The following is an 11373-nucleotide window of genomic DNA, read 5'->3' on the forward strand; positions in this document are numbered from 1 at the left end:
CAAATAACGGTAGCGTATTACATTTTATAACGTCGGAGTCTGAAATGGCCAAAGAAAATTCGATTCGATATCTTGTCACTTCGTCAATTTCAAGTGATAGATTGAAATCCCAAGAAAATTTCTACGCCTCGGCCGTTGTCATTTGCTTCCACACACGCCTCTCACAAGTACATACCCAAATACCAATTTGGGCTGCGGTGTTGAAGCAGACCAAACGAGCCTTAATCACCTCCTTCAGCTTCTGCGTATTCAACTTACGCAGGACACCCGAGCCAACATCGTAGATCAGGCTGTGGGAGATTGTGGCCTTTTGAGGGGAGATCGTGGTCTTTGACCTAGCGCTCGTGGTGAAGCATCGAACACGGCGCTAGCCAAAGTAAGATTAGCGCCCTTACAATAGAAAATGTCGAATACTAAGATTGGAATACACGGTTGAAGCCTGGTATTATATGATAAAAGGCATTGCTTTGGGCCTAGTCGCGAACGCTGTTTATTTTTAAAGTAAACCCCAATCTAAATTATCTTTAAAAACATAACAGCAGTGCTTCTTTAGACCATACAAACAATTAGATATCGCAAGTCTATTCGAGGACAGAATAAAGAGAGTGCAACTATCTAGACAATGGCCTTGACAGGATCAAATCCCTTCTCCCTTCAGGCACCCGCAGCGGGGTGACTGATCACTATTTCTTATATATAGCCCAGTGCAGCTCCTGCTGCTTGATGTTACCATTGCACTGCATGACTCCTTTACCCTGCATCTTGTCGGTTCCGTGGCCCCAGTGCTTTGAAGTGTATCGTATAATATCAACGATGTCTTGGGCCCCGATATAGACGTTGGAATTTCCATGACGACCCTTGCCCTCAATGCCGAAGGTACAAGTTCCAAAATGGGCGATTCCGTACTGAATCTCGATCAGCTTGTTCCATGATCCAGTTGTTCCTTCGATGTTCTTAACAATGACAAGGCAATCGTCGATAAGTGGCGATCCACTTGTAGTCTCTTCGATATAGGTTGATTCCGATGTGGTGCAGTACGACCTGCCATTGTCGTTGTTGCACGGGAAGCCATCCTTATTTCTTGTGGCTTCTGTCTTATCGGCGTTTTCCCATGATGTGCGGGCCAGAGTCTCACTGCAAACGGGGAGACGCATGAATCCAGGGGTGGTGATATCCATCTGCTTGAGGGCTTCAAATGTACCAGAGTCTGTGGGATCCGCCGTGCCTCCACCGTTCTCGTTGCCGTTCTGCTTGTAGGTTCTGACAGAGCTGGTAGGGTAAATCATTAACAATATGCAAAGGGTAAGAATGGCAAACAGAGCGAGAACTTACCCGATAATAATATCCTCGACCTTGAGTCCGCTCCAAGCCTTACCATCGAGCTCTTCCACGCCCTTGAGCGAAGAGAATGCACTGTCGTCGCATTTGCAGCCTCCTGTAATTCCACAGTCATAGTCACAGGGGTGCGATCTGCCATCAGGATCGGCCAATTGGTACAGTCTATTTTCATAACATGCGGATTTCAAGTCCTTGGTATATTTGTCGCCATCCTTGTCATCGCAGCTTCTACCTGTGTCGATGATGAAAGGATGATGACCCGATGCTTGCCAAACGGCGGGAATGGAATATGCCCAAAAGGCAGTCAGGAAACCATCTTCCACTGACTTCTTCTCTGAATCTGTTGCCTCGGTCTTTTTATTATCATCGTCATCCTTATCCTTGCGCTTTGTCTTATCAGGATAGGGGATGTCTTTCGGAATACCGTCGATCATACGTCCATCCGAAATCATGATCGTAAGTCTTTCAATAGACTTGTCGGTGCCGTCAAACAAGTTTTCGAGGTCCTTTGTGAAAATATAATTCCAACCCTGAAGACTTTGACCCATGTACTTGGAAAATTCAGCTTGTTTCTCGGGTGTCCAGTCATTTCTGAAGATGAATTGCAGTCAGCCATGGTTTTATTTATAACAGTAAATTGAATGACTCACGGATCTGAGGTGCCTTTCAGATTAGTTGCAATCGTGGCAGGACTATCGAGAATGGCGCTCAAGACCTCCTTGTAGTGATCTAGAGAGATGTCGCTCTTGGTCGTCATAGCGGGTATCATCTTGAGGACTATAATATCAAATTAGCAAATTAAGAAGTGGAATCATGTAAAAGACATAAGAATTAGTACAATCATCTATGAATTTCCCGCCAACCATTGGCACACCCATGGAGACAAAATCTAGTACCATGTCCAACCACGCATTATCCTCTGGAGGAGGAACAGGTGCAAATGTGTTCTCCAAATGAGGGAGGGTGTTGTCAATGACAAGTGCGGCGTCAGTGACAAGTGCGCTCTTGAACTTGGCATACATCTGGGCGTATCTCTTGTTAGCTGGGTCATTCTGAACACCGGGAAAGGGATTGAGGAATAGTGAATACCTGATGGATCTTGAAAAAAGAGTCCCAGATGAGCTCAGCCGCAGCACCCGACTTAGTGCCATTCCCAATATTGAACAACTTGCAGCTAATCAGCGGGCAGTTGCTGTCCCCGTCAATTTGTCCGCATTTCACGTTGTCAGGTCCACCAAGAAGGTACGAAATCTGGGCTGAGAAAGACAATTTGTCGCCTGTGTGATCCTTATCTCTGTAGTTCTTCCAATCTGCAATCAAGTCACTCCAAGCACCAGCAGCGTCAAGTTGTCTCCAGCGGGTCATAGGGGACCAATAGGGCGTCTCCCTCGAGTACTCGTTGTCACATCCGATTTTAGTCCAGTTGCCACTGCGACTACCAGCACCTCGGGGCGTGATGGTACCAGATTTCATTTGAAGTATCATACCAGGCCAATTCTCAACGCCCTCAGGGGCATCGTTAAATTTTTCCAAGTCGGTGGCCCAGTTGACCGTGCCGCCCATGCCGAGGGATTGGTACATCTTGGTGCGCTCGGCCCTGATTTCGGGGCTCATGTAGGCCACCCAATTCGTGTTATCGTAGACCATGATGTTGCTATTGCTGTGGGTGTCAACATAATGTTTATTAACGCGGGATGAGTTGTGGTCGAGGAGTTGATTGATTTCAGCATTTGATATATAACCTGCGGTATCAGTGCAATCTGCCTTTTCAGCATTGGAATGCAGTCGAGTTCCAGTGAACTTGCACATCGGTCCATCGCAGTCCGCATCAACCATTCTGAAAGATCGTCCATAGCTGCTGACGCCGACAACCACCTTGCCCGAGTCCACGCCAGCCTTGGTGATTAGGGAAAGGGATTCCTTAGTCTCCGTCATGTTGACATGGCTTCGCAGACAGCTTCCATCATCGCAACCCGGTTGGGCATTAGGATTTCCTGCATCCCATTGCCCATGCAAATCGTATGTCATAAAGACGATGTAGTCAATAACCTTACTGATCTTCGCGATGGGGAAACCCTTGAGGTACCAATATGAGCCAGGAGCAGCAATCGAAACAGACTTATCTCCAAGAAGGTTTTTCAAAACAACGAGGAACTCGAGGTAGTTGTTTCCTTCACTCTTATCGCCAGAGGGGAGTCCAGGAATATCAGGTGCCTGGTTTTTGTTAACGACCGATCACGCTGTTCGCCTCGGAAAAGAAATAGTGCAGAGGGCTGTACGCACACTTGGGTATTCCCAGTCAATATCGACACCGTCAAGGTTGTTTTCCTTCACAAAATTGGCGATGTTGGTTGCAAGCTTCTTGCGATTAGCCGCGCTGGTTCCTTGACGGAAAATCTGGTATGTGGACGCTTGCGTAGAGAAGTCCCAGCCGCCGAAGCTGACGATTCTCTTAGGACCAGAGATATACTTGAAGTTATGAAACTGATAGTTGGCCGATTTGTCGTTGATGCTGATTTCATAGTCGGAGGAGATATCGACAAAACCGAAATGCAAGTGAGTATACTTTGAATGATCAACTTGCATCACATCCTGATACAAGCACTGACGCTTGAATTGATAACTTTCATAGTATCCGACGCTGCGGAACTTGGTGGGGGCATTTCCTTTCACGATGTCCATACCACAGTGCGAGATGCAGCCGTTAGTGCCAGCCTTAGCCGTGCCAGGGGCGCCTGTGTTAGTATCAGTACAGAATTCTGCTGTGGTACCGCACTATAGCCAGTATTAGTTCAGTGATATGGCGATGACCAGTTGGGGTACATACATGGCCAAAGGTGTTGCAGCAAGCATTCAGTGGGCATGGGTTGAGATCGGCAAGCTTGCTCATATCCTTCGGAAGCTTTGTACCAGGAACCTGGGGACCACACTCGGCATCAGAAACCTCAGCGGGCATGGGTGGAGATCCCTTGCTGATACAGATGACAGAATCCTTGAAGATGTTCTTGCATCCACCCCATCCCCAAGTCTTTTGGTTAAATCCATCGATATCTTTCTCCGTAAGACTATTGGCTGCAGCAATCGTAGAACAGCTTTCGCCATCGCCAACTGTGGTTGTAGCACATGATCCGTCCTCTTTGGGCTTTGGACTGAAGTCAGGAAGCGCACCAGAAGAGCAGCAAACGTGCTGACCAGGCTTCAACTTTGAGCAGAAGCTCTTCTCAGAATTGTACTTGGTGAAGTCAGCACCGGAGATACCACACCTCGTGGCAATTGCGGCGCAGCTATCACCATTTTGGACCTTCTGCGTTCGGCACTCTCCCGTAGAAGACATCAGGTTCTTAGTATGCTGCGTAGATAACTTGGCAGGTAGGGCTGAGCCGCCGGCTTGGATGCCGCTTGTGGTCGTATTCCCGGCCTTGATGGATGACAGCATAGACGAAGTAAAGTGGGTGCTAGCCGTGAAGTTCGTGCTGTGTTCGAAGTCAAGGCACTCGGCATTGGACCAGGATTTGAAGGCAGACTGGATAGCTCTAAAGGTGCCATTTCTCAGAGCCATAAATCCAAATACGTGCTGAGAATCATAGTGTGGTCCACAAAGCTGCATAGTCAAACTGTCTCGACGTCCGTCGAAATCGTGGGAATCGTCGATGAGAGACTGCAGAGCCACATCTCCAATGTCTTTGCTTTGTAGACTATTACCAATGTAAATACCAGCTGATGTATAACCAAACTGAGCATATAGCATAGCTGTCTTGCTGGGAGAGATATGTCCGCGGGCAACATAATCACGCATTTGTCTGATCAAAGAGCGGTAGTCAGACTCAGTGCCCGGTGAATACGACGACCAGCCGATTTCATAGTTCACCTTGTGCTCCTTCTCAGGGCGAGAATTTGTCACATGAGACTGCGAGTCATCGCTCCAGTCATTGCCGTATGCCGTGCAAGCGAATATACGGTGATAAGAGTCGGCATCATCGACATCATCGTACAGATTGAAACCATATAACATAGCCTGGTTACAATTTGCAAGCCGGTTCATATCATTATAGGTTGACCAGTTGGAGGGCTCGGGCCCCGTGACAATGCATTGCTCAGGACAGATGTTGCTGAATCCTTGATAGCTCGGACTGGCACCCAGCCTGGAGTTTGCTTGTCCGGAGACGACCGCAGCGGATAGCAGTAGGCCTGCAGCCATGCCATTCCAAAGGGGCGCCATTGTTTTGGGCCGCCTCGTAGCGGAGGTAGAAAAGATTGTAATGAAAAAATAATGAAAGATTGACCAAATGAAACAAGTGGCTGTTAGCGACGGTGAGAAACACAAGAATCTCTCCAGGCCGAGAGGTATATTGATTCTAGGAAAAGAATGTCCAGTAGCACGAATAAATATAACATTTTCTCGCGCCCAATCTCAGACTTGCAATGAGGTCGTTCACAAGTCTCTACATTCCATGCGCGGCTCCATCTAGTATAGCCCCCTAGTGTAACTGTATCACGAACTACATACATACTTATACGGGTACCTCCTTCTAGTCTGAGAAGCGAATGCATCCCCTGTTTCGGAGGAATGCACCACCAAATTCTCCGGCGTAAATTTTACGGAGTATAGAACATCCAATTGCAGTTCTCGTGCGAATGATACAGGGGCCGCCAAGAGCCGCACGGCCCTGTCCCCCAAGCCTCTGGCTCAACCAACTGCACTTAGAGATTTACAATGGACATAAATTAGGTCTATTAATGTGGCCGACTTAAACGCGACCCTCTTTTCCGACGAACTACGAAACCTTCTAGTACCTAGCGCGAGTGGTCCAGTTTCTACCCGAAAGAAATTACACCCTTTACTTCTGGGCCACATTTGAGTACTTCGCTCTACCGCATCAAATTTTCTCCTCTGTATTTCAATCTCTTTCCCTAATCTTTAGCCTTGCGGCTTATATTAGTTGAAATCGGTTTTTCCTTTTACTTTCCTCGTCATCAATTGTTTCACGATACCTGACCTCTCAACACCAACCAATATTGTCAAAATCTCAGTATTTTCAATATCAAGGCGCGACTTCTCGCCCTCAGCCTTGTTGTGTCCCTAGTGGCAGCCGATACAGCTGGCTTAGGCTTCGGAGAGGTCGATGTGATCTTCCCACGAAACGGCACCTTTGGGCCGATGACGCTCACACCCATCGTCTTTGCATTTCAGAACCCCGCAGCGATTAATCGACTCTATCCATATATTACTTATGGCCTATGGCCGGCGGATCTCCCAAATGGGAATCAAACACTTTCCAACGATCTCGTTGAAGCGCACCTACCCAATATATCGGGCCCGGTATCATTCCTTCAGGCTAGCATAGCAAACACTCTGAACACCGAGAATGAGTGGGAATTTGTCTGGAAAATGGATTGGACAAACTGCTCTACACCGGCTAATGGGACCACTTCCGACAATGAACGTAGGCTAGTCGAAAAGCCTGATGTCACCTTGATGAACTATTGGGCTGGCCGTTCCATCCACTTCACTACGAAAAAGGGGGCAAATCAGCCCAATTTCACTGCTCTCACCACCGGTGACAAGTGCAGTGATACCTCGGCCCTTGCGTTCAACGTCACGAAAACTCTGAGAGCCCAAACAGGTTACTACGAAGGCGAAATGTGCGCCGTGCTCCAGAGTCCGGCGCCTACTGCTGCTCCATGCAAGATTATTATCGCGCCTGCGGCCGCCTCAAGTATCTCGTCTACCCTCACTGCAGGACAGTGCATTGCTGCTACCCCTGCAATAAGCTGCCCAGCCAGGAACGGCGGGGCTTATATCGACGAGGTAACTTCTCAGTTGAAGTGGTGGGCTGCCGGCGTATTGCTTGTTGGAAAGTTTTTGATTTAGATGCAACTCTGTTCATATTTCCGATGTATTCGAGTATTTTACATGTATAAATTATTACTGCTTGGATAAAATTGGAGTTTTCAATATCGCTATATTTATCATCGAACATAGGGTCACATTCCCCTTGAATTGACGGACTCTTTCATCAATTAGTGTTGTTAGCTTTTTCGAAAACTCCACGCCGCACCTGGCTCTTAATAAATAATATGCCACTAATCTTCCTAGTAGACTTCCGCACCGGCCCATAAAGCCCAGAGCCCAACCCGATCCAACCCGCAAATGGGTTGGGTTTTGGACCTGGCCTCAGGCCCACCGATGGGCTTTGGGCCCCAAAAAGTACAAATATACCGAGAATTCAGAAGTTAAACCCCAGTTTAGGGATTTTAAAATTACCCTTCGTTTTACCCCTATAATAATAAAAATGCAAGAAAGCGCGTTATTTAGATAATTTATAAATTACGGAAGTTCACTTAGAAAGTGGTAGTACTCCTATCTAGATCCTAGATATATATCGAGTGTCAAAATATACTTTCTCGTAGTATCTCGGCCTCTTCTGATCGGATTTTGTTTAAATTTGAAATGTATACTTATATAGGTATGACAATTATAAATTCGAAGGATTTAACCTCTATATAATAAGTAGAAGGTTAGAATATAGCGATTACAAGGTGCTTAGTAAAACCCCCTTAATAGGCTTTAAAGTGGGCCTTATGGGCCCCCACGAATGGGCTGTGGGTTAGGTCGGGTTTCGAAGGTAGGGACTATAGCCCAGTACGGGTTGGGCTTTGCGGAAGTCTATTTCCTAGCCGCAGGCCTTGCGATACCGAAGTTCGTCGTGGATCACATGCAGATAGACGGAGTACCTCCAGTCACCCCCGTATGACCTGGACCATAGTAGTCCCATGGCTTGTCAAGAGTCATGTAAAGCTTCAGTGGGGTGGTAAATTGATTTGTTAGTAGCACAAGCCCAGTTGGACCCCAATGATTCCCGTGGGGTTGTGAGAGAATTGTCAGCTTCCATACTCAAACAAGCTTAACCCTTCAACCTCGCTCCAGTTGCAATTGTGGTAATGCCTTGGAGTCACAGGCAGCGGTTTGAACAACCCACGTGAGGCTAAGATTTACTCGCAGTAGCTTTTACGTTATGGGAGCCACAAGGAGCCTTCTGAGTATACCGGATTTATTGGTGAACAACTCCGTACACTGCCATAAGATACATCAAGCACCATCCTCAATGCCAAGTAGAAAGGCCAGTGAATCCCACCAGCGCTCTTCAGTCCCGGGCAATCCTCTTTAGCGAGGTCCTCATCTTGAATGAACCGGGGAAGCTTGAATCCTTTGATGGCATCCTTTCCGACAAACTTTTGCATTTACGCGGACCCAGAAACAACGAAAGTTCCATAGCATGTTTCCCATTGTGAAGCTCGAACGCAATGATAAGATGGCCCACTCTACAAAGGCCAGGGCAGAAAACAAGTCAAACCGAAAAAGACAAGCTCTATACTCTGCTATCCGATCAGTACCACGCCAAGCGGATATAGGTCTCGCTCAACAACCCAATCGGTGCAGTCGGTAGGGTTATCGGTCGCGACCTTCGTCTATAGCGAGTGTAGTCCGTGGCCGACTCACTACATCTCTCGGCATCGCAATAGGCTAATCAATACAGGTTTGTAATACAGCAGGTAAAATATGAGTCACTGTGAACGTTATTAACGTCTCACGGTCTGCATGCAATGATGATATGATAACAATTCATAGACATGTAAGCTCAGGTAGTGAGCACGACTATAAAAACCCAGCATCCGTATTTGAACCAGCTGCCTGAGCCAAGAAAAAACGAAAAAGCGAAAATCCCCCGAGCTATGGAGCGATATCAGGGGGCGGGTGGAAAGAATGTGGGTCAAGCCCTGGTAATCTTAAATTGACGGATCAGCACCAGGAATGAAAGCCCGCAAATCCCCATCATGCTTGCCGGTCTGGTTCACCAATCGGGACATCACGACTGAAGTGCGTGCGGGTGGAGATCCGGCGAGGGATAGGGCTGCGGCTGATTCTTAGGCTGATTCCTAGGCTGAAATCTGAGCTTGGGGTGGCTTGTGCTGGCTTGTACAGGGTTTGTGATGGAACCTTGGTTCATCAGGCAACATTGGTGCCTTGGCATGCTTCCAACGTTACAAGCGAAAAAGCTGTATACGAGTTTATACAGCCCTTCCGCCCCCCTGCTTCCTATTTGGGACTATCAAATTCAGTAGGCCAAACTTTGTATCATTCAACCCTCGATACAACCCACTGTAATTTGCTTCGCCATGATCGATCTTACCAAGACAGCACTACGGAGACCTCGTATCTATCGCGGCGGTGAATTCGGATGCTGGTCGATGAGACTCCCAGAGACGATGCAGGAATTACAGTCAACTATATCGTTGGGGGCCAATTGTGTCGAAAGACCTTTCGAAATGTATATAAAAGGCACCAAGTTATCCGACGCTACAGCACATTCTGGTTCAGATCGACTTTGTTCCTGCAATTCCGTATATTGGAAAGTATGAGTCCGAAGATTCCACCTGTTCGAATGAATGTATAGGGTTGAACTATTTACAGAAATCACAGTATACCAGACCAAGCTTTGTTGAAAAGTGAGGTACAGAAATAGGCACTACCGCCAAAGGTGTTCGTCCACTAACTAACCGTTCAGCATGGACTCCGGCGGACGATGCCTCTCCATTTGTCCCCATGGTTTTCTTCTCCGGAGACATAAACCTCCGTTGGGCCACATTGATTGATGATGACTTGAGCACTATCAGCAATGTTATTGAACCCGCCAAGGGTCTTCGGCGATGTGTTCTACCGTTTTGATCAAATGTGTTAGCCCTGTGTATGCGGGTCCAAGAGGGGAAAACACTTACATCATTGCACCACCAGATCGCAGAGTTATACGAACAGCTAACTCTTCCGCAATTTCCAGGTCCGGGACCATTACTGGGTTTGCCGTTGACACCGCGTAAGTACCTGATACCCTCTTTAATCCTTGATGAGATTGCCTGGTCATAGTTGTTGCAAGTGACATCAAGTCGCTTGTGTAGATGCGAAGTCTCGTTGTTGGTATCAACAATCGCTTGCGCCGGCATGGCCGCGAAATCCAGATCATATGTTGGGTTGATGTTGATCAATTCGGCATAAATTTCTTGCACTGTGCCATTGAGAATCACTTTGGGACCTCCAGGCTTGGTCTCAACCTCCCAGGAGAATTCCTCGACGCCATACCCCAGAACAGGGGCCTCAAGTCCTTGGACCTATCTTTCTATTAGAATCATGCAACAGGATGAAGTTGGCCATTTACGTACAAGATGGAATGCCGCGAAGGCAGGAAGAATAGTTGCCAGTCTCATGACTGTGCGGGAGTCGGGCAAGGGAGATCCAGTGCGATAATGTAGAGGAAGAACGATTGTGCGGTGAGCTTGACAAAAGATTACATTCCAGCTGAGGGAAACATCGAGGTTTTATACCCACTCACTTGGCCGTCCAAGTGTCTATCGGAGCACAAGTACTGGATGGGCCAGTCGAGGAACATTTTGAACCAACCCTGTTCGATGTTACATTCATTATGTTCGAGGTAACTTAGTCTGCATATAGTATGATGCCTAGGGCGCTATACTTTTTAGGTCAATTGCTCCGTAGCCCGGGGGTACTGAGGGGTTTGTGGAGATTATCCAGCGCAAGCGGCACAGCTTACGAAGAACCGGGATGATAAAAGTACAGTGTGAGGTATGTGTCATGAAAAAGCACTTGACCAGAGTATGTTTCTGTTGATGTCTACCATAGTAGATAATGACGTACAATGTGTAGGTTGTAAGAGTTATGTGTAAATAAGGAAAGGATAATGACTATATAGTCAGTATACCATGGGATTGCGAGCATGTGACATCTGAGAGTAACAAACACTTTCCAACCTCAAGCTCAGTTAATGGCGCCATGTTTGACTGTGCTATATTAAAATTGGCCCCATTTTCTTACGATTTGGTCCCTTTACAGCATCATGATAGCCGAGACCGAGCTAAGAGTATGTGATGCTAGTCCCAGGTTCAGAGGCAAAATATTGGTTGAATCTCATGTTATACTCTCCATCCAAAAGCGCCGTTTGGAGAATCGACGCGAATATGTCC

The 11373-nt window shown here is 47.2% G+C and overlaps 3 protein-coding genes across 3 annotated transcripts; 1 reads left to right on the forward strand and 2 right to left on the reverse strand.

Moving 5' to 3' along the window:
• Nucleotides 1–683: 683 nt before the first annotated feature.
• Nucleotides 684–5557, reverse strand: PEX2_025780 (Peptidoglycan-binding Lysin subgroup; the record flags this gene model as incomplete). The annotated part of the gene is made up of 7 exons (XM_016739853.1): nt 684–1269; nt 1333–1929; nt 1989–2115; nt 2177–2360; nt 2428–3552; nt 3622–4113; nt 4166–5557. 7 exons carry the CDS (start codon nt 5555–5557, stop codon nt 684–686), a joined length of 4503 nt encoding a protein of 1500 aa, XP_016596547.1.
• A 939-nt stretch (nt 5558–6496) lies between these two features.
• Nucleotides 6497–7210, forward strand: PEX2_025790 (uncharacterized protein; the record flags this gene model as incomplete). Its single annotated transcript, XM_016739854.1, has 1 exon — nt 6497–7210. One exon carries the CDS (start codon nt 6497–6499, stop codon nt 7208–7210), a length of 714 nt encoding a protein of 237 aa, XP_016596548.1.
• Nucleotides 7211–9901: 2691 nt separating this feature from the next.
• Nucleotides 9902–10599, reverse strand: PEX2_025800 (uncharacterized protein; the record flags this gene model as incomplete). The annotated part of the gene is made up of 3 exons (XM_016739855.1): nt 9902–10054; nt 10117–10503; nt 10555–10599. 3 exons carry the CDS (start codon nt 10597–10599, stop codon nt 9902–9904), a joined length of 585 nt encoding a protein of 194 aa, XP_016596549.1.
• Nucleotides 10600–11373: the final 774 nt, after the last annotated feature.

This window comes from Penicillium expansum, assembly GCF_000769745.1.
Source record: "Penicillium expansum strain MD-8 chromosome Unknown contig69, whole genome shotgun sequence".
NCBI lineage: Eukaryota > Fungi > Ascomycota > Eurotiomycetes > Eurotiales > Aspergillaceae > Penicillium > Penicillium expansum.